The sequence below is a fragment of the Quercus robur genome, chromosome 10 (assembly GCF_932294415.1).
Source record: "Quercus robur chromosome 10, dhQueRobu3.1, whole genome shotgun sequence".
Classification (NCBI taxonomy): Eukaryota; Viridiplantae; Streptophyta; class Magnoliopsida; order Fagales; family Fagaceae; genus Quercus; species Quercus robur.
In genome coordinates this window covers 49466197-49493594 of record NC_065543.1, presented here as the reverse complement: position 1 = coordinate 49493594, position 27398 = coordinate 49466197, and the positions used below count along the sequence as shown (strand labels likewise).

The 27398-nt window shown below is 34.7% G+C and overlaps 3 protein-coding genes and 2 pseudogenes across 3 annotated transcripts in view; all 5 read right to left on the bottom strand.

Annotated features, from left to right (window-relative positions):
* Positions 1 to 1969: 1969 nt before the first annotated feature.
* Positions 1970 to 5492, bottom strand: LOC126704422 (cytochrome P450 71A9-like; annotated as a pseudogene).
* Positions 5493 to 8266: 2774 nt separating this feature from the next.
* LOC126704420 (cytochrome P450 71A9-like) lies at positions 8267 to 10744 on the bottom strand. The gene is made up of 2 exons (XM_050403432.1): positions 9808 to 10744; positions 8267 to 9011 (listed from the first exon to the last, which is right to left on the bottom strand). The coding sequence occupies exons 1-2, from the start codon at positions 10711 to 10713 to the stop codon at positions 8400 to 8402; spliced, it is 1518 nt and encodes a 505-aa protein (XP_050259389.1). The 5' UTR covers positions 10714 to 10744; the 3' UTR covers positions 8267 to 8399.
* Positions 10745 to 10789: 45 nt separating this feature from the next.
* The window catches only part of LOC126704421 (cytochrome P450 71A9-like), a 63723-nt gene continuing 47114 nt past the window's right edge, over positions 10790 to 27398 (bottom strand). Inside the window, exon 3 of the transcript XR_007648180.1 lies at positions 10790 to 10812. The gene's annotated coding sequence lies outside the window, so the exon portion shown is untranslated. The remainder of the gene's footprint in view (positions 10813 to 27398) is intronic.
* Positions 10996 to 14243, bottom strand: LOC126704295 (cytochrome P450 71A9-like; annotated as a pseudogene).
* On the bottom strand, positions 23975 to 26992 carry LOC126704294 (cytochrome P450 71A9-like). Its single transcript, XM_050403295.1, has 3 exons — positions 26611 to 26992; positions 26088 to 26446; positions 23975 to 24022 (listed from the first exon to the last, which is right to left on the bottom strand). Exons 1-3 carry the CDS (start codon positions 26990 to 26992, stop codon positions 23975 to 23977), a joined length of 789 nt encoding a protein of 262 aa, XP_050259252.1.

Sequence of the window (27398 nt, the reverse complement as noted above, 5' to 3'; positions counted from 1 at the left end):
TCTTTTTCTTCATCTTAGCCTTCCATGTGTAGATCAAGCTATTAGCTTTGATCCTTATCCCATCAGCACATTCCTAAAGTCTTTGAGGGTAGCTGTAAGACTAAATACTATTATTCAAGTGTCACCTCCACATAAATACAGTCAGAGAGTTAACTGCAGAGTATTTAATGCGGTGGTAGCAGCTTTCTCCTAGATATTTTTTAGCTTCCCTTTGTCCTATTCTCTCTTGATGCTTATCCTTATCAATAAAATTGTCCGGTGGGTTGTTCTTGATGGCCAGTCAAACCTTTGACTTCTACTTTATTTTGCTGAGGAGGTATTTCTCCTCGGACTACTTTCCCAAACCTTTATAACCAAAATCCTTCCATAATTTACTTATTTGTACGTCTTCATTAAGGTCTAACCATCCTCAGACAGCTAAACGTCCTCAAACAAGGCCCATGGCCCAATATACATTTTTGGGCCCTTCATCCCTACAAAAGATATAAGAGGAGAGAGAGGACTTGTGATAGGGAACTCAAAAAACACAATCTAAACATATCATTTCAAAGTAGAGATCCATACATGGTTTGGCAGCAAAAACACTAGCTATCTATCTATCTATCTATCTATATATATATATATATATATATATATAGCAGCTAGTTAATGCAGTTAATGTATCTAGCTACGTGCGTCAACTGATAAGAAACAATTAATAAAAGTGTTTTTGCCTTTCTGGGCATGCATCAATGACTATACTAGTGTGTGACATAGACAGGATAAAGTATTTGTCAATTGTAATGAACTAATTTATCAATCACATTTATTTTTAGTCAAATTATTATAAACTTGCACTTCCTAAAAGTTGGAATGAATTGAATATTGACGCTTTTAAGTGTAAAAGATGTTTTTAATTGCAAAACCTTGAATCCTTCAAGAAAAAGAACATCTTTGTAAAGAAATTATTTTAATAAATTCACTTACTTGAGATGTCCAAATCCAATGGTAATTCCTATATTCTTTCTTTGGATGAATGGTGTTAGGTTCTAAAAATTTCGGATTAAATGTTTAGAGTCTTAATTTGTTTATGTTGGCAAACTGGGAACAAAAACATGTCTAGCATAGGTGTTAGACATTGCTCAAGGTGATTCAAGTCAAGTCTCAAGAACATTCAAGTTGCAGGAAAAAGAATTGAAATTCAGCGAAGCTCAACCAATCGAAGCATAGGCTCGACCAATTGAAAATCATAGTAAAACAGTTTCTGCAGAATTTTAAATCAGGCCCAAGCCCATGAAAATGTTTAGGGTTTTAGTCCAACATTCCTAAGTACAAAAGGAAAACCCCAACTACGTTTTGAAGACTCTAGGAAGACTTGTGAGTTACTTTTGTGAGATCTAAAAGGTTTTCTACCTTCTAACTCCACAGGTATCTATCAGAACAAGATCTACAATCAAATGCTGGTGGAATCTAGTTGCTGCTACAAGATCAACAACTAGTGATCTGAAATCTTTAAATGAGATCTCAAAGTCATAAGCGTGGGAGCTTGTACGTGGTCGTGTCAATAAGTTATTACTAGAGGTACTAATAGATTTAGAGTTAAATCTTATTGTAAAAATTTCAATTCTCTGTTAGTTGATTGTTCACCTTAAGGATAGTTAGGTCAAATCATTCCCAGGTTTTGACTTTGAAACGGTTCATTTCATTGGTTTTTCTAAGTGATCATATCTTTGTGTTCTTTATTTTTCCACTGCTATACATGATATGATCTTTCACTATTTAACTTAGATCTCATAATTAACTTAAGTAATCACTTGACTAATATATTAGGTTAAACAATCTATTTTAAGGGGTCTAAACAAATAAACAAATGGAAATCTAATTAGTAATTAACTTTGTTATTTGTCAACCATGCAGCCAAGATAAAGGTTAGTTGTCGGCATTTCAGCAAACATAAACTATAGTTGGTAGCAAATGAAGAGAAGAAACATGCAAATAGACACCTCATGACCGAGTGTCATTCAAGGATTCCAGCAATAACTAGAAACTCTCTTGTATCATTTATGAACTATGTGACCGATCTTACACATCTATAAATAGATGAGGGGTGTAATGAAGTTTTATGTACAACAATGTTGCAATGAAATTAAATGCGATAGCAACAACAACAACACTCTCTTAAGCTGCAAGGGAACCTCATCATTCATCAATTTGTGTTCACATGTATGCTGGGTTTGAATAGTAAAAATAGGTGACTTTTAATTTTGCACCATAATTTTTTTTATAAAGCCACAGGGTTAGGTACTAGGCAAAGAGGAACCTTTTTATGCATTGTAAGGCCAAATGCTTCTTCCATATCCAAATCCTGTCTTCTTATCCCGTGAGGCAGTTCCCAATCAAAACGATGCAAGAGATTTGCTAATGCAAGCTCTATTACCAGGATTGCAAAGTTTATTCCAGGACAACCTCTACGACCAGCTCCAAATGGTAACAACTCGAAGTGTTGTCCTCTAAAATCAATTGAGCTGTCCAAAAATCTCTCAGGTTGGAACTCATTTTGATTCTTCCAATACTTTGAGTCTGTTCCTATTGACTTTGCATTGACAAAAACCCTTGTTTTGGCAGGAATATTGTACCCTTCAATAGTGCAATTCTCTAAAGTTTCCTTTGGAACTAGTAATGGGGCTGGTGGATGAAGCCTTAGTCCCTCCTTTACAACTGATTTTAGGTATATGAGTTTAGGAAGGTGGCATTCTTCCACCCTTTCTTTTCCCTTGACTGCTTCTTTCACCTCAGTTTGTGCTCTTTGCATCACAGATGGATTCCTTATTAGCTCAGTCATTATCCATACTATTGTGGCTGAAGATGTGTCAGTTCCTGCAATGAAAAGGTCCTGTTTTGCCCAAAAGAAAATTTTCTTACTTTATGGCTTCCAAGGGTGGAAAAGTACAGTCATGTTTTTTTTTTTTTACTGCTGAATTTAACTTGTCCTGTATTGCCTAAGGAAAAAAAAAAAAAAAATCTTATATAACTATTTAAAATTAAATGAGAAAATGCTATAGATAGAATTGTAGTGTGTGGAAGTGAGAGAAAGAGAGAATAGAACATTCCCCTTTTTACCAAAAAAAAGAGAGAATAGAACATAGATAATAGAGAATCATATGTTTCAACTTGACAGCCAATGTTCATGAGATAAAGTCCTTGTGGTTATATCTTTACTGAATTCTCAATTGTATCATACATTGAACCCTAATACGGTGTATATAGTCTATAAGTGTTAGGATTAGGTATGTACAAACTTACAACATAATTGGGTCTCTTGGGCTATTACACATAATTAACTCATAACCTCTCCCTCCCCCTCCCCCCAACCCCCCCCCCCCCTCGCCAAAAAAAAAAAAAAAAAAATCTTTTAACAAACTTAGTGACTTCCAAGGCCGCAAAAAGTTTATAAAATGACATGTATTTCCCTAGAATAACAAAATTTCTTTATGGTTTGCAAGATTGGGAAAAGTTTAAAAAGTAGCATGCATGTTATAAAATGGACCGTTATGGTCTTACATATAAAACTTTTATAGTCTATTTAGATCAAGTGTAAAATGTGGATATTTTGATATCCTTATTTTACATGGGTGAGTGTGAAATAATAAATTTTCATTAAAATTAAATGTTGTTACTAAGAGTATCAAAATTTTCTACTAAATACTCCCTCTGTCCCACTTTTTTTGTCCTGTTTGAAAGTCAAACTTTTTAAAGGAACATCATTTCTTGTCTTGTCTACTTTTTAAAAATGTATAAGTTTCCAAAACTACCCTTAAAAAAATTTATTAAAAAATTGAATTAGTAAATTAATAGAGGTATAATAGGAATATTAGTAAATTAATGACTTTTATTTTTAGAAACAGGACAATATTTTGGGACATCTCAAAATGAAATAGAGGAGGAAAAAAAGTGGGACGAAGGGTGAAGCTTTAGAGGCGTGAAAAAGTTTGTAATTTAACGTGATTAAATGAGAGCAATTAATGATGTCATAGACATAACATTTTTAATTCTCATATGGGTCTACACACTAAATCATTCTACGCATCATTAATGACTTACCACCTCAGCAATTATGGAAAAAAAATTGCAAGAAAAGTTGTCTTTTGGAAAACAATAGGATGCATAACAATAAGGCTAAAGACACAAGAATCTAGTTAATGGGTGACTTTAGAACATTGTTTAATTTATCACTTTATGAAAGTTTTGATATTATTTTTATGAGAAAAAAAAACTATAAAAAAATCATTTCTTTTTCGTTTCTCATAAAAAGTTTCTAAAAATGTTTTTTTTAAACGAATGCACTTAAGAGTTGAGATATCAGTTAACATTTTCCAAGACACAATAAGTTGCACAACTTAGGTGATTGTGTTGTAAACTTTTGATTGGTGTAAAATAAAAATGATATGATTAATGGTGATTTTAATGAAATTGATGTTGCATTGATCACAATATGCACAGAGCAAAAGGATCATACCGTGAGAACACCCTTGATTTGGTCATTACTAGAGCAATAGACTGGTTTGAATCCTTCTGAACTCCAAGCAGTACACCAACAAGATCTTCATGCTCAGGTTCAGGCCTTCTAGGATCAAGGTGCTCCTCAATCACTTTATCTATGAACTCGTCCAATTCTCCAAAATTCTTTTCCAGCCTAGTTTCAAGACCATTAAATTTGCTGAGCCACCCCATCCATGGAAAGAAATCTGCTATGCAAAATCCTCCCAATAAGTCTTGTGTTTCATGAAGAATCTCATGAAATCTGCTCCTGCTTTTATCTTCTCCACCATCTTGCTTCTTGCCAAAAGTCACAGGACACACGATGTTACTTGTTAGCAAAAGTATCAATTCACTAAGATTAACCTGAGGACCCGAAGAACGAGCTATGGAATCAAGCATAAGTGCAACCTCTTCATCCCTCACAGCCTGAAAACTTTAGACCCTTTTTGCACTAAGTAGCTCCAAGATTACAATTTTCCTGACCTCTCTTCAGTACTCACCATAGGGAGCAAATGTCAAAGCAGAGAGATTGTAACTAAGCTTCTTTGCAGCATATAGAGCTGGCCTGCCTGAAAAAACAAAACCATGGGTTCTGTAAATCTCTCTTGCCATATCAACTGAGGAGATTACTAAAGTAGGAATTGAGCCTAGTTGCAAGAACATCAAGGGTCCATGTTCATCAGAAAGGCGTTGAATTGATCAATGTGGTAAGTCGCCAAAGCTGGTGGAGGTTGCCAATTAGAGGCAGCTTACTAGGACCAGGAGGGAGCTTCTTTGATTGAACAAGCTTATTCCTTTGTTTGATAAGTAACAACAACAACAACAACAACAAAATGGGTGCAAGAAAAGCAAAGAAAATGTAATTGCTTTGTAAAAAGAAAGAGGAGGCACCCATGCATGTCTACATGAATGTAATAATATAGTCCCATTGAAACTACATATATAGAACAAAATAGCTAGCAAGATGTGGACAATTCATAAAATGTAATCACTAATCAATGCAACCTGTCGTGTTGGATAGGGAATTCTCTACTAAGTTCAGTTGAGGTCCTAATCCAATTAGGGAGGCATAGATTTCAAGCCTACATGCAGGACCATCCCTAAAAGCAGAGGGGAAGCACACGTTCCAGCTAAGATGTTCGGCGGAACTCAGATGAGACTTGTCCATTAGTACCTTATAAGGATGTGGAGTCATGTGTACTGTCAAGAAAATAAGTGGACGGAATCGAAAAGAGAAGTTCATTGTTTTCTTTTCATTTTTATCTATGGTTGAGAGTGGGCACTCGGAGTAGCATGTTAAACTCAAAGAATTCGTGATTTTTTTTTTTTGGTGTGCGCTTTACTAATTATTTATTTGTTTAAAAATTATAAATTTTTTTAAAAATACTGTAGGAAAAAGGGAAACTTTTATTTTTACTGTGAGAACCGTCGGCTGTCAACATTAACTCAAAAAGCCAAAAAAAAAAAAAAAAAAAAAAAAACTGATTCTTGTCTTTTCAAGGCTTGCCAAATGCATTTCTAAAGCAGTGGCTAGTGGATGACAATTTAATCTTGCAAGTAACTAATTACATAATAAAATCCAAAATTTGGTATTAGATTTCAATTGAACTCCAAAGTTTTAATTGAATTAGTAGCAAGCCTATGCAATGCGTGGAAATATTAAAAATTTTTGTGTCGATATATATATATATATATGGTTAAGTAAAAAGTTTAGTGTTTCTTCCAACCATCAAAGAATTGGTATTGTCATAAATCTACAAATTTCTTATCCCTTTATAATAATAATAAAAATCCTCAACTGGTCTTAAAATTCAAATTATATCATAAGAAAACATTAAAATTGTGTAATTCACCCAAACTTGATTTTTTCCATTTTTAAGTAAGTACATTAAAATGGACCGAACTAGATCAAATTGGACCGAATAGAACGAAGTAGACCAAATGGACCAAAATATATCGAAATGGACTTAATCATCGACCACATCACCTTTTTTTACGGATTTGACTTTATACATTCATCTTGAAATGTTTTTTTTTTTTTTCCCCTAATAATATCTTGGATGGTTTTAAATTTACATATACCTTGTTTTTATAAGTTTATCTACTTTAATTTAGAAAGAACTCTTTCCACACTTTTCTTTTTCTTTATTACTCTTAATCTTTTTAATATTATCAAATAATTAGAGGAACAATTAGTAAAAAAAATGGTGACATGACCAATGATATGGCTCTATAAAAGCGTGATAATATTAAATGCTATTCTTCAACTTTTATATATTAGAGAAATGATATGTCCGCAATAATTTTACAATATTTTTACAACAAATCCTAAGTGGCAGGTTGTTACTAGTTGTTATTGTTGAGTTAAAAAAGTAATCTCAGTGTTAAATTCAAATTTGAACCAATAATAACTAACCACCTATGATTTGTTGTAAAAATGTTGTAAATTAGTGTCAACTATTTAATTTAATTTATTTTGTCAATTTAAACTCTTAGTGAGTTTCTATTAATTAAGTTGATATAATTTTTACCCATTTATGGGTTCTCCATCTCATCTAGTCATTGACTTTTAAAATGTCTAAACATAAGAGAATAGAGATTATTTGGTTTGAATTTTAAAAACTATTTCTCACTTAAAAACCAAATTAGGTGAGGCCTAGATAGAAAACTCATTTGGCTAATTGTTTTGTAAAAACGAATCATAAAAAACACATCTCAAATTTATTGTGCAGATGCAAATTCTAACAACACCTTTTTGGTGTTTTCAGCTTCAACTTTATGCTATGAAAACTTTGTAATTATTGGATCTTTGCTCCGGAACCCATTAATACCAATTCTTTTTCTTTTCTTTCCTTCTTTCCTTCTTCATTTTCAGCCAACACTGTCTTCCTTCATTTGCCATTGTCAATTCTCTCCCTTCTCATTAGTGTCGGCAGTGCGCGCATGCGCACACACACACTTAACTTGTAGGTTCATGCCCAATTTGGAGTCTTGATGGGTTAATTTGTTGATAGTGAAGTTTGGGTTGATGGGTTCAATCAATGTAGACAACACACAGTGTACTTGCTGAGTTTTGATTCGTGGGTTGGGGGAGAGGGAAAATCAGGAATAGAAACATAAATGCCAAATGAGTTTGTTTAGGGGAGAGACTAGAGAGCAATAAAAAACAATTGTAATTCTCAAAACCCAGGTTTTCGTTGTTTTTAAAAATAATTTTAAAAAACACAAACCAAACTGAAATAGCCCTAGATGTTTTGAAGCCTTTATACACAACATTTTGTCATTTGCATCCTAGTTCTTATATGTGGCATGTCTATGCTACATACAGATTAATTAAAATTAAAATATCAAGTAAAGAAGTGATTTTAAAAAAAAATCATTGAAATTACAATAAAATATTTATTGAAAAAAAGAAAGAAATTACCTTAAGTTATAAGTTGGGAGATTATCTAGTAATACTAAATTTTTTGTCAAAAGATGATTAAAATAATTAATGAAATTTATTATATAATTATTCAAATTTTTTGTTACAGAGTTTAAATTGAAGTTGCAATTTGAATTTTTTTGAAATTTGATAGTAAAATTTCATCATGAGCAAAAATAACTCAATAATTTTGATATACTTATAGTGCGAAGAGGATTACTTTATGAGTCGAGATAAAAAGTCTGTAAAAAATAAAGAGACAAAAGAATTGTCCACTCAAAACGAAGAAAAAAAAAAAAAAAAAAAGAGTTTTGTACTCACATAGTTACAAGATTCACATGGCATAAGGAGAAAACAAACACACACACAACCATAGTTTTTTTTAAATGTCTAAAAAACATGTGGCCTTTTATTTTGTGCCCTAATTTTTTTTACAAAAAATTGCATTTTGTTTGTACTATATAGCCACAGGATTAGCTACAAGGCAAAGAGGAACTTTTTTGTGTATTGAAAGACCAATTGCTTCTTCCATATCCAAATCTTGTCTTCTTATCCCATGAGGCAATTCCCAATCAAAACGATGCAAGAGATTTGCTAGTGCAAGCTCTGTTATCAGGATTGCAAAGTTCATTCCAGGACAACCTCTACGACCAGCTCCAAATGGTAACAACTCAAAGTGTTGTCCTCTAAAATCGACTGAACTATCCAAGAATCTCTCAGGTAGGAACTCGTTTTGATTCTTCCAATACTTTGGGTCTGTTCCTATCGATTTTGCATTGACAAACACCCTTGTCTTGGCTGGAATATGGTAACCTTCAATGGTGCAATCATCTGTTGTTTCCCTTGGAACTAGTAATGGGGCTGGTGGATGGAGTCTCAATCCCTCTTTTACAATGGATTTTAGGTACATGAGTTTATAAAGGTGGTTTTCTTCAACCTTTGTTTTTCCCTTAACAGCTTCTCTCACCTCAGTTTGTGCTCTTTGCATTACAGATGGATTCCTTATCAGCTCAGCCATTATCCAAACTAGGATGGTAGAAGATGTGTCAGTGCCTGCGATGAACATGTCCTGTATTGTTTAACAATATTACAAACCCACACTGTTAAAAGGTGCAATAATTTATTGAGGTGATAAATTGTGATAAGTACCGAATTACTTTTATTGAGACTACCACCACTAACATCTTTTTACTGTACATTATCAATCACAAACTACCATTTTAATTTGTGAAAATGATTATAAAATTTATTGTGTTTTGGATTTTGAGTATGAAAGGTCTTACTTTATAACTTCCAAAGCCAATAGAAGGTTTTTTTATTTATTATTTATTATTATTATTATTATTATTTGTGAGAAGAAAATCGGATAGAAGTTTATAAAGTAACATGTCGTGTTGCCCAAAAATACTAAATTTCTTATATTCTTTTTTGAGAACAAATTTCTTATATTCTTTATGGCTACCAAGGATGGCAATAGTTTATACAGTAACATGTACAATAAAATGTCATATATTGCTCTACAATTGCAAACTTTCTTTTTGGGTTCCAAGGCTGGCAAAAATTCATAAAGTAACAGGCATGTTATAATATAACATGTGTATTGCTGCCCATGAATAACAAAATTTACACTTTATGGCTTCAAAGGTGCAAAAGTTTATAAAGTAATATAATTAAATGAGATATCACCCGTCTATTAGGTGGGATAATACCTCTCCAAGCCTTAGGGTTTAGATGAAGATGATGAATTTAAATTCTAGATATCTCGATTGAAAATATTAAAAGATGTCAATTTAGTGACAAACTCTTGACATGTTTCATACTTTTGGAAAATAATAGGATGCATAAACAAAGTAAAAGGAGCATACCGTGAGAACACCCTTGATATGGTCACTACTAAGGGCAATAGCTTGGTTTGAATCTTTCTGAACTCGAAGCAATACATCAACAAGATCTTCATGCTCAGGTTCAGGCCTTCTAGGATCAAGGTGCTCCTCAATGACTTTCTCATATATCTCATCCAATTCTCTAAAATTCTTTTCCAGCCTAGTTTCAAGGCCATTAAACTTGCTGAGCCACCATCCCATCCATGGAAAGAAGTCTGCTATGCAAAGCCCTCCCAATAAGTCCTGTGTATCATTAAGAATCCCATGAAATCTACTCTTGCTTTTATCTTCTCCGTTATCATACTTCTTACCAAAAGCCACTCGACACACAATGTTATTTGCTAGCAAAAGTGTTAATTCACTTAAATTAACCGGACCCGACGAAACAGCTATGGAATCAAGCATAAGTGCAACCTCTTCATCCCTCACAGCCTGGAAACTTTGGACCCTCTTTGCACTAAGTAGCTCCAAGATGACAATTTTTCTGACCTCCCTCCAGTACTCACCATAGGGAGCAAATGACACAGCAGAGAGATTGTAACTAAGCTTCTTTGCAGCATATAGTACAGGCCTGCCTGAAAAAACAAGATCGTGGGTTTTGAAAATCTCTCTTGCTATATCAGCTGAGGAGATTACTAAAGTGGGGATTGAGCCTAGTTTCAAGAACATGAGGGGTCCATGTTCATCAGAAAGGTGTTGAAGTGATCGATGTGGTAAGCCACGAAGTTGGTGGAGGTTGCCAATTAGAGGCAACTTACTAGGACCAGGAGGGAGCTTCTTCGATTGAACAAGCTTCTTCCTCTGTTTGTTCATTAACAAAAACAAAATGGGTGCAAAAAAAGCAAAGAAAATGTAATAGCTTTGGAACAAGGAAGAGGAGGCACCCATGTCCACATGAATGTAACAATATAGACTACATAGTCCCATTGAAACTACATATATAGAACAACTTAGCAATTTCTTGACCGTTCGGTTTGACCAAGTTACCTAGGAACCAATTCAGACTACTTTTTTAGTCACAAACCTAACCGGTCAGTTTGACCAAGTTACCTAGGAACCAATTCAAAGACTGTTTTTTTAGTCACACAGTACTTGCTTATTACACAATATTATTGGTGCCTTTTTTATTTTGTGCCCTAATTTTTTGACATAAAGATTGCATTTTGTTTATTACAAAACCACAGGATTAGCTACAAGGCAAAGTGGAACTTTTTTGTGACTGTAAGACCGATTGCTTCTTCCATATCTAAATCTTGTCTTCTTATCCCATCAGGCAGTTCCCAATCAAAACGATGCAAGAGATTTGCTAGTGCAAGCTCTATTAAAAGAACTCCAAAGTTCATTCCAGGACAACCTCTACGACCCTATCCAAATGTTAAAAACTCGAAGTGTTGCCCTCTAAAATCAACTAAGCAATCCAAGAATCGCTCAGGTTGGAACTCATTTGGATTTTTCTTGATAGGCCACAAATTGAATGACCCCTTATGATAGAAATTAATTAATTAATTAGCCAAGTTATTAATTAATCAATTTATCATGCAAACGCGTGTTAGCACAAACAAATCACCAATAAACTAATTATGCAGCGGAAAATAAATAACACGGTGATTTGTTTACAAATGGGGAAAACCTAACGGCAAAAACCCCACCGGGTGATTTTCAGGTCACCATTCCCGAAACTCCACTATTATCACAACAAGCGGTTACAAGTAAAGGAATCCAAGTATCTTACCAACCTATAGTTGAACCCTTACCCCAATACCCAATTGGACTTGTTTTGTAGTGACAGTTCCCCTTTCAGATGCACGACTCCCAGTACGTGACTAACCAATTGCGCGGATCCTAGTACACGACTTTAATCACCAACTAAGAAGGTTGTTGGTTGCAAAGTTCTTCAGTTCATCCACACGATGAAGATCAAGAAGATACTTGGTCACAAAACCCTATGGTGCATATACACAACAACTTCTTCAAGAGAAAGAGATGAACTAGGGCAAGAACTTCGTCTCTGGTCGACACAATTTGCTTGAACAAAGTTTGCTCAAAACTTGTGCAACTTGTGAACACTTTGACGACCCTTAAACTGATTCTTTTATATGTCTAGGGTTAGGAGAAAAGAAAGCCCAAAGACACATTCACGGATCCCAAGAAAATCATATTGAAATTCTGAAAATCTTAAACCTCGACAGATAGCAAGTGTCGAGAAGCTGTCGAGCAGGTGTCGAGCACACCGAATGTAGAACAGCTTCCTTAAGCTCGATAGATGCAGCTATCGAGCCAGCTGTTGAGTTTTAATGATTTTGCACTCTGAACTTGTTTTCTTGAATAGAGTTGAAGACTTCAATACTTGATCTTGAAACAAGATTTCTTGAAGTATTTAAAAACATCCTAAATCTACTCAAATACAAGTAAAGTGCATTTTGTCAAAGGATAAACCAATTACATAAAATCATGACATATGTTCTTAACATGTGAAACACATATGTCCTAACACTTCCAATACTTAGGATCTGTTCCTATTGATTTTGAATTGACAAACACTCTTGTCTTCGCTGGAATATGGTACCCTTCAATCATGCAACTATCTATTGTTTCTCTTGGAATTAATGGGACTGATGGATAGAGTCTCATTCCCTCCTTTACAATGGATTTTAGGTACACAAGTTTAGGAAGGTGGTTTTCTTCCACCTTTGCTTTTCCCTTTATAGCTCCTCTCACCTCAGCTTGTGCTCTTTGCATTATAGATGGATTCCTTATCAGCTCAGCCATTATCCAAACTAGGGTGGCTGAAGATTATGTCTCAGTGCCTACAAGGAACATGTCCTGTATTGTCCAAAAATTACAAACCAACACAGTTAAAAGACACAACAATGTCACAATTTTTTCACAATTTATTGAGGTGATAGATGAGCGCAATATTACTTTGAATGGGACCACCACTAAAATCGCTTTATTGTACATTATCAATCACAAGCTACCATTTTAACATGTGAAAATGGTTATAAAAGTTGTTTTGTCATTGGATTTATTGATTATTAAATTTCTGACTCTATGACTTAGATGGGTAGAATTTTATAAAGTAACATGTCTTGTATTGCCCAAAAATACTAAATTTGCTATATACTTTGTGGCTACTAAGGATAGCAAAAGTTTATATAGTAAGATATAAAATTAAATCAATGTCACGGATTGCCCTAGAATTGCAAATTTTCTTTATGGTTTCCACCAAGGCTGGCAAAAATTTATAAAGTAACATGCATATTATTTAATATAACATGTAGCCAAGAATAAAATATAATAATTAAATAAGATATCATCCATCTATAAGGCGGAACGATACTTTTCTAAATCTTAAAGTTTAAATGAGAATGAATAATTTAAACTCTGGATATCTTGATTAAAAACACATTAATTTAACTAGAAGTTCTTGCACATGCCTCAAACTTTTGGAAAAGAATAGGATGCATAAACAAAGTAAAAGGAGCATACCGAGAGAACACCCTTGATATGGTCACTACCAAAGGCAATAGCTTGGTTTGAATCCTTCTGAACTCGAAGCAGTACATCAACAAGATCTTCACGTTCAGGTTCAGGCCTTCTGGGATCAAGGTGCTCCGCTATGACTTCCTCAAATGACTCATCCAATTCTCTAAAATTCTATTCCACCCTAGTTTCAAAACCATTAAACCTGTTGAGCCACCCCATCCATGGATAGAAGTCTACTATGCAAAATCCTCCGAATAATTCTTGTGTTTCACAAAGAGTCTCATGCAATCTACTCTTCTTGCTTTTATCTTCTCCGCAATCATACTTCTTACCGAAAGCCACACGACATACAATGTTATTTGCTAGCAAGAGTGTCAATTCACTTAAATTAACTGGACCCGACGAAACCGCAATGGAATCAATCATAAGTGCAACCTCTTCATCCCTCACAGCCTGGAAACTATGGACCCTCTTTGCACTAAAGAGCTCCAAGATTACAATTTTTCTGACATCCCTCCAGTACTCACCATAGGGAGCAAATGACACAGCAGAGAGATTGTAAGTAAGCTTCTTTGTAGCATATAGTGCAGGCCTGCCTGAAAAAACAAGATCATGGATTTTGAAATTCTCTCTTGCTATATCAGCTGAGGAGATTACTAAAGTGGGGATTGAGCCTAGTTGCAAGAACATGAGGGGTCCATTTTCATCAGAAAGGTGTTGAAGCGATCGATGTGGTAAGCCACGAAGTTGGTGGAGGTTGCCAATTAGAGGCAACTTACTAGGACCAGGAGGGAGCTTCTTTGATTGAACAAGCTTCTTCCTTTGTTTGATCAGTAACAAAAACAAAATGGGTACAAGAAAAGCAAAGAAAATGTAATAGCTTTGGAACAAGGAAGAGGAGGCACCCATGTCTACATGAATGTAATAATATAGTCCCACTGAAACTACATATATAGAACAACATAGCAAGATGTGGGCAATTCATATATAATGTAATCACTAATCATTGTTTTGAGGGTATATTTGTTTGGAAGTGAAATAAGGTGGATAGAAAACTTTAGAAAGAAAATAGAAAGAAAAACTTTTTTGGAGTATATTTGGTTGGGTGGGAATGAAGAAAAATAAATAGTAAAGGTCCATGTGTTTTATTTCCGAACTTACCAAAAAGTTTTCTCACTAAAATGAAAAGAAAATTGAAAGGAGAAAATGAAATTGCTTAATGGACAAAAATGCTCATATGCACTTGCACATGAGCTTCATGTACGTTGATCTTCACTTTTTTTACCCCTTTTTTTTTCTTTTGATTTACTAGGCAGGCATCCAGTATATGTTGCTCATATTATTTTTTTCTTTTGCTTTCTTTTGTGTGTTTTTATGTTTTTGTTTTGTTTTTTTGTTTAGATGTGATTTTTTTTTTGGACATAATTTTTATTTTTTAATAAATATATGTGATTGCTTTTTTTTTTTTTGTCACTTTTTTGGTTTTAATTGGGTATCATTTTTTTAACAATGGTGTTAAGGACATATTTTGTGTAATTGGCTAATCTTTTGACAAAACGCATTTTACTTGTAATTGGGTAGATCTAGGATATGTTTAATACTTCAAGAAACATGTTGTTCAAGTCTAGTATTAAAACCATGAAGATTGGACCAAGAAACAAGTGAAGAAAAGTTGTTCATTAAAGCTGGACAGATAGCTTGACACCTGCGGACAGATAGCTCGACAGCTTCTCGATAGCTGGTGGATCGATCGAGAAAGCTTCTGTCTTCTCGATAGCTCCTCGATAGCTTCTCGATAGCTATATCTGTCGAGGTTTAAATCTAAACACCTGCTATCTATCGAGGTTACGGAAATCAGAATTTTCAAATCTGATTTGTGTAGGGTTTCTTTTCTCACAACCCTAAACCTATATAAAACTTATTTTAGAGGCCGTCATATAAGAGAATAATAAGGAGAACATATGCAAAAGGTGACCGATGCCTTATTCTCTCTAAAAGAAGCTACTGCGTCTTTTGCGTCTTAGGGTTTTGTAACCAAGAGCTTCTTAATCTTCATTGTTGATGAAGTGAAGAACTTTGCAGCCAACATTCTTCTTCCTCAAGTTGGTGAGTAAGCCACGTATTGGGATTCGTGCAACAAAAAGGGTGGCGATCATATATTGAAGAGTTCAGAGGTTCTGAAGCGGTAGAAGGTTTCTGCTGTGAATTCATCTACGGGGATTGTAAAGTCTAGGGACAAAGGTTTTGTACTAGATCTGAAACTTCTCTTTACTATAGTGAATTGCTTTTTAGGAAGGTTCCCCCCCCCCCTCAGGTTTTTTACTATGAAACTAGTTTGTTTCATTGGTTTTCCTGGGTTATCATATCTTGTCTTATTTATTTTTCCGCTGCATGATTTTGACATGATATTGATGTTTGTTTATTTTAACAAATTTTATTCATAATAAATCTAATTAACAACTTGAGTTTAGAACTTGTTAATTCTATCAACCAGGGTCTAAATTTCCTAACAAATGGTATGAGTAAATTTATACAAATTCATTTTTTCATAACTCTACTTTTCCGCTCCCAACCAAACAAAAATAAGAAAAATTAAAATTTTTTCTATCCTCTCACTTTTTCATCCCCATAATTTTCTATTTTCTTACTTTTTTACACTTCCAACTAAACGAAACTAAAACCTGCTGTATGATAGCCAATTCTCTTCTTTCACTTTAAATGTTGAGGTCCTAATCCAATTAGGGGGACATAGATTTCAAGCCTGGACGTTCCCTAAAAGGCTAAAAGCTGAGGGAGGTATACGTTCCAGCTAACACGTCGGCAGAACTCGGATTTGACTTGTCCATTAGTATTTTATAAGGATGTGGAGCCATGTGTATTTTCGATCCAAAGAGATCTTATCCTAACTCCAGTTCCTTTTCTTTTGTGACTCTGACAATATGGGAGTGAAAGGTAATCACTTTGAGATGTTTCTTTGTATTAAAGTGAGAGTGACTGAAAGGTCGTTGAGATTTTTTTATTTTTTTATTTTTTATGAATGAATAATTTAATTCAAGAAGAAAGCACTTACAAAACAAGAAGGCACCCAGCCTCCCTCTTGATAACTTTAACAAAACAGGATGGGTTGATAAAGCAACCACATCAGTTAGTGTGGTTGCATTAAAAATCTATTTTTTTTTTTTTATTTTACACATCCATTTTTATAAAATATCCACATCAGTTCATCTATTTTATCATATTTTTTATTTAAATAATCAATTTTCTCAATTTTTTTATTATTTTCCTCAACTAACCCCTATACATACGTGCTCTCTCTCTCTCTCTCTCTCTCTCTCTCTCTCTCTCTCTCTACCCATTTTTTCTGATTTATTGCTCTCTCTTTATACCCGTCTCTCTACCCATCTCTATACCCATTTCTGAATCAAGTCTCCCTCTCGGTCTAATCCACACCATCTTAATCACAAGCACCGATCCACAGCTCCGATCAGGTAAACACTGATCTCCTTAGCTCCGATCCACAAGCACTGATCAGTTAGTATATCTCCCTAGCTCCAATCAGGCAAGACCCATACCCACGAGCTCCGATTAGGCGAGACCCACGAGCTCCGATCAAGCAAGACCCACGAGCTCCGATCGTTCCAATCAAGCACCGATCGTTCCGATAATCACCGATCTGTCTCTTTGCTGTTTGTTCGTTTGGGTTTGTTTGTGTGTGGGTGTGTTTGTGTATCTTTGTGTTTTTTTTTTTTTTTTTTTGAGCAAATGTATCTCTGTGTTGATTTGTCTGTGAGGATGTGTTTGTCTGTGAGTGTGTTTGTGTGCATCTGAGGAAAAAGAAGAAGATGAGGAGAGGAGAAGTTATTGAGTTTGTTGAGCCCCGAGAAGAGAGAGAGAAAAATGAGCGAACGGGAAATTAGTAAAATAATAAATGGACGAGCTACAATAACTGTGTATATTTACACAGTTACTGTAGCTCGTGTGAAAATATACACATTTTTACACAATTTTAGAAGTACTGATGTGGAGCATTTTTGAGGCAAAATATGTAAAAGTTGTGTTTTACATGATTTTGGTGGATGCTCTTACCAATGTCAAAAGAACCAAAAAAACTAGTCATCAAACTCCGTTTATCTATGGTTGAGAGTGGTCGGAGTAGCATTTTAAACTCAAAAGAATTCATATTTTCTTTTGGTATTATATTTGGATGTGCTTTACTTTTGTTAAAGCATTATAAAAAAAAAACCTGATAAAAAAAATGAAGAGAAAATTTTTGCTTTTTGTTATTTTTTTATTTTTATTTTTTATGTGTGAGATCGTTAACATTAACTCAAAAGGCGAATACTTGCCAAATGCACTTTTAAATTATTTTTTTATTATATGTGAATTTTAATAAATTTACCACTAAATTATATTTTTTTCTTATATCCTTTGTAATTACAAAATTTTCAGAATATTAAAAATTGACATGTCATCAATTAAATCTTTAATTTTTAAGTTTTTGTAATATAAAATTATACATAAAAAAATAAGTTTATGAATTAAATAGTAAATTACATCCAATTAATATGAAGTTTGATATGTGTATTAACAACATAAAGAACATGTAATTCAATATTTAGTTTTTCAAAATATATAGCTGTAGAGTCACGGTTCGGGGTCTAGGCCTAACAGTTACGGAGTTCTGGCCCAAGGAGCCCTAGACAATGAATTTGTAGAGAGTGGATTACAGAACTAGGCCCTAACGAAGTGCGTGCTAGTTAACTTTGGGCCATATAACAATCGAAAATAAGAAAATCTCCTTCATGTCCATTAGATATACGGTCCGAGGAGACGTATGGGGTGTATCTCTGTCTCTGATCAAAGGCTATGGTTCTTCTCTTCTTCTTCTGTTCTAAGTTCCTCATTTTTCCAGTCCCCTTCTTCATGGGGACTCCCCTCTCTTATATAACCCCCTGGAAGTCATCAGAACCTTACACTTGTTGATCATCTGGACCTTCACTTAAGTGCTCGTCCCATCGGACATCTCCCCCATCTTTCTGTGAGTTGTAATAGCCAAGGTAACACTGTTCGCAAGTCCTCTCCACATTAATGCGGCCAAAAAAGTAGCTGTCATGCATTTAATGTGGCAGCTGTAGTCTCTCCATTGACATCCTACACTTTCTTCCCTCTCACAGGCTTGTGGGACTCATCCCTACTACTAATACTCGTTGGAGCGAATATTTAGTGCTGGCAGAGTGCATGTTTGATCCATATTTAGTACATCTGAGGAGACATTCCTCCTCGGACCGCCCTTTCAACAATTTTGGGCCCATAAGAATTGGGCCGGAAGCCCTTTTGGTGCCCACATGTAACGACCCCACCCCAACTGTGTAGATATTGTTCGCTTTAGAGCCCATACCCCTCACGGTTTTGTTCTTCCCCAGGTTATGCTGGGGAAAAGGCCTCTACACATTGAAGGGAGATCATTCCTTATAAACACATTTCCGTGTGCTTCCCTAGGTGATGTGGGATTCCATAGAATGCAAGACCCCCCTTTTTGGGTCACTACAATCCGCCCCCCTTACGGGCACACGCGTCCTCGCGTGTGGGGCCCACACTTCCGGCTAGGGCATGGCTTTGATACCATCTGTAACGATCCCACCCCAACTGTGTAGATATTGTCCGCTTTGGAGCCCAGTTACAGATGGTATCAGAGCCAGGTTTCGATCCTGGGACCTGTGGGTTATGGTATCAATATATATATATTATGATGGCTCACAATATATAAAAGTATTATTTTCTTTTACATGAAATAGTTGATGACAAAATATTGGTGAATTATAAGTTGTGAATCTGTTGAAAGAATTATTTATTTGTAAGGTTTGTTCCCACACCCCAATGTTAGTGAATTCCACTTATTGAGTTATCTCACCCCCCTTTATTTCCCATTACAGATACATTAGGTGGATTACTGGAGTAGAGATTCTTGGGAGACAGAAGTTACAAACTGTTTTTGTGGAACTGAGGATTTTATTATTATTTTATGGCATTAAACTTTGTATTGGAGAATTATTTTGTGGATGTTTTGTATTTGGTGAATTAGAGCTCTGACTTTTGTAATCAGATTCAAGGTTGCTAGTTCCTTTTATTTAATATTTTTTATGGATTATTCAGATTAAATAGACTTTTATTGCCTATGAATTTTGGGGCGTTACATTTGTGGTATCAGAGTCATGCCTTAACCGGAAGTGTGGGCCCCACACGCGAGGACGCGTGTGCTCGTAAGGGGGGCGGATTGTAGTGACCCAAAAAGGGGGGTCTTGCATTCTATGGAATCCCACGTCGCCTAGGGAAGCATACGAAAATGTGTTTATAAGGAATGATCTTCCTTCAATGTGTAGAGGCCTTTTCCCCAGCATAACCTGGGGAAGAACAAAACCGTGAGGGGTATGGGTTCCAAAGCGGACAATATCTACACAGTTGGGGTGGGGTCGTTACACCACACCTTCTCCTCGGACGTGGTCAAATTCTATATGGGGCCCAAGGCTCATTGTATGATCTGGGGACTTTACCCCTACAATAGCCATGTAAATTTTTTTTTAATGGGAATTATAGCCTGTGCTACAACCAATTTTATAGTCAAATTTTATCTATTTTAAAAATCTTATCTCAAATTTATTGTGCAGATGCAAATTTTAAGAAGTAAGAACATCATTTTGTGTTTCAGCTTCAACTTTATGTTATGACAATTTTGTGATTATTGGATCTTTGCTTAATACCATCTCTTTTCTTTTCTCGTTCTTCATTTCCAGCACACACACACAACTTGTGGGTTAATGCCAATTTGGACTCTTGATGGGTTATTTTGAAGAAAGTGAAGTTTGGGTTGATGAATGATGCGTTCAATACAGACAACACACAGCATACTCACTCACAAAACCACTCCCTACCAAATCTTCAATGCAAGGTTATGGTTCCTCTCTCTCTCTCTCTCTCTCTCTCTCTCTCTCTCTCTCTCTTTTATTTTTATATTTTTGCAAGAAATGGGTGTGGGCTTCAAGGAATTGACATGAATGGCTTCCGTTCTACGATAATGAGAAGAAAGCTTGTGGTCGTAAAACCTTTATACAGAAACATTTTGTACATTTGTATAATTGCAAAGACAAACACTCTTGTCTACGTTCTAAATCACAAAGTCTCTTTCAATAAAAATTGATTGATGAAGTTAGGGGGAGTGCTTTATCAGGTTCAAGGTAGTTCAAACTAAGTAAAATATTAACTAAAATACCATGTTAAAAATAAAAATAAAAAATATTGGTGAGGTGTAAAATTGTGGAGGCCCCAAAGCTGAGGTGGCACACTCTCAAGAGGTCAATTTTTTATTAACATTTGAATTTACCTTGCAACTTTCTATTTACATGAAGCAAACAAACACAACCATGTTAATATTTCTTAGTAAGTGCTTTTTAAGAATCTGCCAATAACTACCAAAACATCCTGGACTTTGCATCAAGTCCTAGTACAATGCCAACAGCTACCGATTGTCACAATACAACTAACACTATGAAAAAAAAAAAAAAGAAAAAAAAGAAAAAAAAAAAAGAATAATTGTGACCATACACTCTGAGTTAAGATATGTAGGTCCGAATTCAAGTATTGGTGGTGCACTTAAGCTGCTTCCATCACTATCCATCATAAAAATTAAAAAAACTACAACAATGTCCAAGTTATCAACTTGCCATGGTCCACACCTCCTTTCTTTTCCACGAATTATGAACCACAAGAGCCACTGCTCTATCCCTTTCAACAATCCAATAAAATCGTATATCTCAAATGGTTTGCTTCTTGAGAATTTAAGACCAGAAAAAAAAAATTTTAATTGGTTTTCTATCAATTCATGACATGTATAAATAGACCAATACCCATATTGTGTTGTAAAGAATTAAACTTTCCCTAAAACAATAATCCATACCTAGAAACCAAAAAAAACATAAACAAATAGAGGGGAAGGATGTAAAACGGATTCTTTAATATAAAAGAAAAAAAAAATAGAGGGGAAGCTATACCGTTAGGGATGTGTTAGGTGGATGAGGGAGGAGAGGAGTCCGAGGATGGTTGCAATGGCTGTTGAGGACAGCAGTAGTGGCGGCTGATGGGTAAGACCGGTGGCAGGATGGACGGCGAGGAGGACGATCAGGCCAACAGTAGGTTGGACGGCGGTGGGATGGGTAGGTCGATCGGTGAGGGAGTGAGAGCGAGAGTGAGAGAGAGTAAGGTTCAATTTTTTTTTTTTTTTTTTAATTTGAGTGAGAGACCGAAAGTTTTGTCTAAGGGTTGTATGGGAGACCAAGGCCCATTTGTTACTGTTGTTTAAACAACAGTTTTCAGTATTTAAATAACATTACACGTATTTTCACATATTTTTTCCCCACACATATTTCCAAAAAATACAAATAACGTTACTAGAAATCTCTTATCAAACGGGCCCTAAAAGTTTGAGTGGGAATTGAAAAGTTGAGTGGGAATCTTGAAAATTTTATTGTGGCAAAATTTAGACTTATTGTGGCGGTTCTAAAACTGTTGCAATAAGTAAATAGACTTATTAGGGCGAAAAGCAAATTTGTTGCGATGGTTATCAAAATTGTCGTAATAAGTATGACAGCATCAACACCTATTGCAACGGTTTTAAACCGCTGTAATAGGTAATAACTAGTGAGGACATATTACAGCAGTATTAAAACCGCCGTAACAGCTCTTTCAAAAATAATAATTAAAAAAAAAAAAAAGGGAATTACACCACTTTTGAAATCCGAAAGCTAGAATATTATAAGTACAATTTTGAAAGCTAGAATATTATTAACTCTGAAATTACACGCATGTTAGCACTTTTGAAATTACAAGTTCAATTTGTAGTTACAACACTTTTGACCAAAATACCCCTAAAAAATGACCAAAATACCCTCAAAATATAAAAAATGACTAAAAATACTCGCTCAACCATGAAATGACCGATCTACCCTCAAAGCCTAAAAAATAACCAAAATACGCCCTAAACCAACAAAAATGACCAAAATACCCCCACAACCTAGAAAATGATTGAAATACCCTTGAAACCTAAAAAATGACAAAAATACCTTTGAAACCTGAAAATGACCAAAATACTCTAAAGACTTAAAAAAATAACCAAAATACCCCCTAAACCTAGAAAATGACCTAAATACCCTTGAAACCTAAAAAATAACCACAATACCCCCAAAACCATAGAAAATGACCAAAATACCATGGAAACTTAAAAAATGGTCAAATTACCACTAAGCATTAAAAAGTGACCTATATACCCCCTAAGCCTAAAAAATGACCGAAATACAATGGAAACATAAAAAAAATTAATAAAATACTCCTAAAACCTAAAAAATGACCAAAATATCCCAAGACTAAAATACCTTCGGACATTTTTTAGGTGTATGAGGTATTTTGGTCAATTATTTCATTTTGGGGGTTTTTTGATCATTTTTTTTTTTTTAAGTCTCAGGTGATTTTAGTCATATTTAAGTTTTGGGAGAATTCCAGGGGTATTTCGGCTATTTTTTAGGTTTCAAAGGTATTTTAGTCAATTTTTATGTTTAGAGGGTATTTGGTCATTTTTTAGGCTTCGGTGGCTATTTCGGTTATTTTTTAGGTTTTGGGAGTGTTTTGAACATTATTTATGTTTCAAAGATATTTCGGTCATTTTTTAGGTTTCGGGAGTATATCGGTCATTTTTTAGGTTTCGTGGTTTATTTCGAACATTTTTTTTTACGTTTACGGGAGCATTTTGGTCATTTTTTAGGTTTAAGGGGGTATGTTGGTCTTATTTTAGGCATTGAGGGTATTTTGGTCATTTTCCTAGGTTCGAAGGTATTTCAATCATTTTCTTTTTCGTTTAGGAGGGTATTTTGGTAAATTTTAGGAAGAGCCTCTTAAAAACCAAAAAAGAGTAAGTCCTATTACAGTGCTTTTAAAAGCACTATAATAGGGTCTACTCATAAAGGAAAAGAGTAACCCCTGTTACAGCACTTTTATATTACAGTAGGTCAAAACCTGCACTTTCAAAACCGCTGCTATAGGTGGACATATTACAGTGGTTTTGGAAAGCGCTGGGAAAAAAACGCTTAGGTTCAGGCCTTCTGGGATCAAGGTGCTCCGCAATGACTTCCTCATATGACTCATCCAATTCTCTAAAATTCTATTCCAGCCTAGTTTCAAAACCATTAAACTTGTTGAGCCACCCATCCATAGAAAGAAGTTTGCTACGTAAAACCCTCCCAATAATTCTTGCGTTTCACGAAGAGTCTCATGCAATCTACTCTTCTTGCTTTTATCTTCTCCATAATCATACTTCTTACTGAAAGCCACACGACACACAATGTTATATGCTAGCAAGAGTGTCGATTCACTTAAATTAATCGGACCCAACAAAACTGCAATGGAATCAAGCATAAGTGCAACCTCTTCATCCCTCATAGCCTGGAAACTTTGGACCCTCGTTGCACTAAAGAGCTCCTAGATTACAATTTTTCTGACCTCCCTCCAGTACTCACCATATGGAGCAAATGCCACATCAGAGAGATTGTAAATAATCTTCTTTGCAACATATAGTACTGACCTACTTGAAAAAAACAATATCATGGGTTTTGAAAATCTCTCATGCTATATCAGTTGAGGAGATTACTAAAGTGGGGATTAAGCCTAGCTGCAAGAACAAGAAGGGTCCATGTTTATCAGAAGTTGTTGAAGTAATCGATGTGGTAAACCACGAAGTTGGTGGAGGTTGCCAATTAGAGGCAGCTTACTAGGACCAGGAGGGAGCTTCTTTGAATGAACAAGCTTATTCTTTTGTTTGATAAGTAAGAACAACAACACAATGGGTTCAAGAAAAGCAAAGAAAATGTAATAGCTTTGGAACAAGGAAGAAGAGGTATATTGCTAAATGAATGTAACAGTATGGAACAACAATGCAAGATATATATAGGCACAATCCCATAAAATAGTAATTCTAGCTAGTAATACATAAAAAGTCATAACTTTTGCCACAACTATCTTACATGGCATATTATGACAGGTTGTTTATCACTTTAATATGAAATATCCTTCTTCTTCTTCTTCTTTATTTTTTATTTTTTTTTATTTTTTTTATTATTATTATTACTTACAATCTGCCACATGAACAATTGTGACAAAATTGTGATTGTTTATGTGGCATGGTTTTTAGACCTAGGTCGTTCAAAAAACTGATAAAGAGTAAGGCTCAAGGCTTTTAAAGTCGGACTAGAGTTCGACCAAGGTTGAACCGTGATGGTGTCGTAATTAGTTTAATAATTAATAAAAACAAAAATATAGATATTGAATTTATAAAATTAGCAAAATTGGCTAAGAAATTATATATTTGGAAAAATTATATGATTTTTGAACATATTTTTAGAAATTAAATAAGAAAGTTAATAAAATAATAAAACATTAAAAGTTTAATTAATTTTTGAAGTATAAAATTATGAATATCTTTGAAGGATTTTAATTGTATATTTGTATACATTCCCTTTTAGAGATGACTTTAAAATATATGATATAATAAAATTTTATGAATATTAGTTATATATAATATAAAATAAAAGCAGTAATTAAATTTCATTAATTAATTTAGTAGTATGAAATTCTATTAAGTTTACTTCAAATATAAACATGATGGTACATTTTATTGATTTTTTTTTTCCAATTTTTCTAGGTAGCTTGGACTGTGATTAAACCCCTACCAGTTCTACCCATCCAATGTTATTGCAATTCACATAATTTCTTTGAAATTTGGTTTTGCATGACCCAAAAACCGAATTTCAATTCGGTTTTGCAATTAACCCAGTTGGACCGATCGATCTTGTCCAGGTCTCAAAAGCTAAAGTTTTTGTAAAATGTTGAGATCCTACTATTGGTAAGTAGGGCCACTTAGATTTGAAATGTGGGCTGGAAGTAACCATTCCCCCAGTTAGGAGTTTCGGTGGGACTCAACTACGAGTGATTCACACACACACACACATATTACTTTTATTGAGACTACCACCACTAACATCTTTTTACTGTACATTATCAATCACAAACTACCATTTTAATATGTGAAAATGATTATAAAATTTATTGTGTTTTGGATTTTTTTTGAGTATAAAAGGTCTTACTTTATAACTTCCAAAGCCAATAGAAGGTTTTTTTATTTATTATTTATTATTATTATTATTATTATTATTATTATTATTTGTGAGAAGAAAAGCGGATAGAAGTTTATAAAGTAACATGTCGTGTTGCCCAAAAATACTAAATTTCTTATATTCTTTTTTGAGAACAAATTTCTTATATTCTTTATGGCTACCAAGGATGGCAATAGTTTATACAGTAACATGTACAATAAAATGTCATATATTGCTCTACAATTGCAAACTTTCTTTTTGGGTTCCAAGGCTGGCAAAAATTCATAAAGTAACAGGCATGTTATAATATAACATGTGTATTGCTGCCCATGAATAACAAAATTTACACTTTATGGCTTCAAAGGTGCAAAAGTTTATAAAGTAATATAATTAAATGAGATATCACCCGTCTATTAGGTGGGATAATACCTCTCCAAGCCTTAGGGTTTAGACGAAGATGGTGAATTTAAATTCTAGAAATCTCGATTGAAAATATTAAAAGATATCAATTTAGTTACAAACTCTTAGCATGTTTCATACTTTTGAAAAATAATAGGATGCATAAACAAAGTAAAAGGAGCATACCGTGAGAACACCCTTGATATGGTCACTACTAAGGGCAATAGCTTGGTTTGAATCTTTCTGAACTCGAAGCAATACATCAACAAGATCTTCATGCTCAGGTTCAGGCCTTCTGGGATCAAGGTGCTCCTCAATGACTTTCTCATATATCTCATCCAATTCTCTAAAATTCTTTTCCAGCCTAGTTTCAAGGCCATTAAACTTGCTGAGCCACCATCCCATCCATGGAAAGAAGTCTGCTATGCAAAGCCCTCCCAATAAGTCCTGTGTATCATTAAGAATCCCATGAAATCTACTCTTGCTTTTATCTTCTCCGTTATCATACTTCTTACCAAAAGCCACACGACACACAATGTTATTTGCTAGCAAAAGTGTTAATTCACTTAAATTAACCGGACTGACGAAACAGCTATGGAATTAAGCATAAATGCAACCTCTTCATCCCTCACAGCCTGGAAACTTTGGACCCTCTTTGATCTAAGTAGCTCCAAGATTACAATTTTTCTGACCTCCCTCCAGTACTCACCATAGGGAGCAAATGACGCAGCAGAGAGCTTGTAACTAAGCTTCTTTGCAGCATATAGTACAGGCCTGCCTGAAAAAACAAGATCGTGGGTTTTGAAAATCTCTCTTGCTATATCAGCTGAGGAGATTACTAAAGTGGGGATTGAGCCTAGTTTCAAGAACATGAGGGGTCCATGTTCATCAAAAAGGTGTTGAAGTGATCGATGTGGTAAGCCACGAAGTTGGTGGAGGTTGCTAATTAGAGGCAACTTACTAGGACCAGGAGGGAGCTTCTTCAATTGAACTAGCTTCTTCCTCTGTTTGTTCATTAACAAAAACAAAATGGGTGCAAAAAATGCAAAGAAAATGTAATAGCTTTGGAACAAGGAAGAGGAGGCACCCATGTCCACATGAATGTAACAATATAGACTATATAGTCTCATTGAAACTACATATATAGAACAACATAGCAAGATGTGGACAATTCATATCTAATGTAATCACTAATCATTGAAACTTGCAGTATTGGATAGGGAATTCTCTTCTTTCACTAATAGTGGTTATGGAATTAGGGCCGGCTGAAGCTATAGGCCACTTAAGTGGTGGCCTAAGGCTCCTACTGATAAGAGGCCCCCAAATAGTAATAATATATTATATAATATTACTTTCTTATTTGAAAAAAAAAAATTTACAAACGGCCATCACCAAATCTCATCAGGCCATGAAGGCCTGTTTCTCACAGAGGCCTGTTTCTCAACCAAAAAAAAAAGTAATACAAATTGCCATCACCAAATCCCACAGGAATACAAA

Excerpts from the sequence above, each read along its gene's own strand:
- LOC126704420 (XM_050403432.1), bottom strand. The coding sequence starts at position 10,713 with ATGGGTGCCTCCTCTTCCTTGTTCCAAAGCTATTACATTTTCTTTGCT. Across the intron at positions 9,012-9,807 it reads ATATCAAGGGTGTTCTCACG|GACATGTTCATCGCAGGCAC; the intron begins GTATGCTCCTTT and ends TAAACAATACAG.
- LOC126704294 (XM_050403295.1), bottom strand. The coding sequence starts at position 26,992 with ATGGGTGCCTCCTCTTCCTTGTTCCAAAGCTATTACATTTTCTTTGCA. Across the intron at positions 26,447-26,610 it reads TGCGTCATTTGCTCCCTATG|CAAATAACATTGTGTGTCGT; the intron begins GTGAGTACTGGA and ends CACTTTTGCTAG. Across the intron at positions 24,023-26,087 it reads ATATCAAGGGTGTTCTCACG|CTAGGCTTAATCCCCACTTT; the intron begins GTATGCTCCTTT and ends TTGTTCTTGCAG.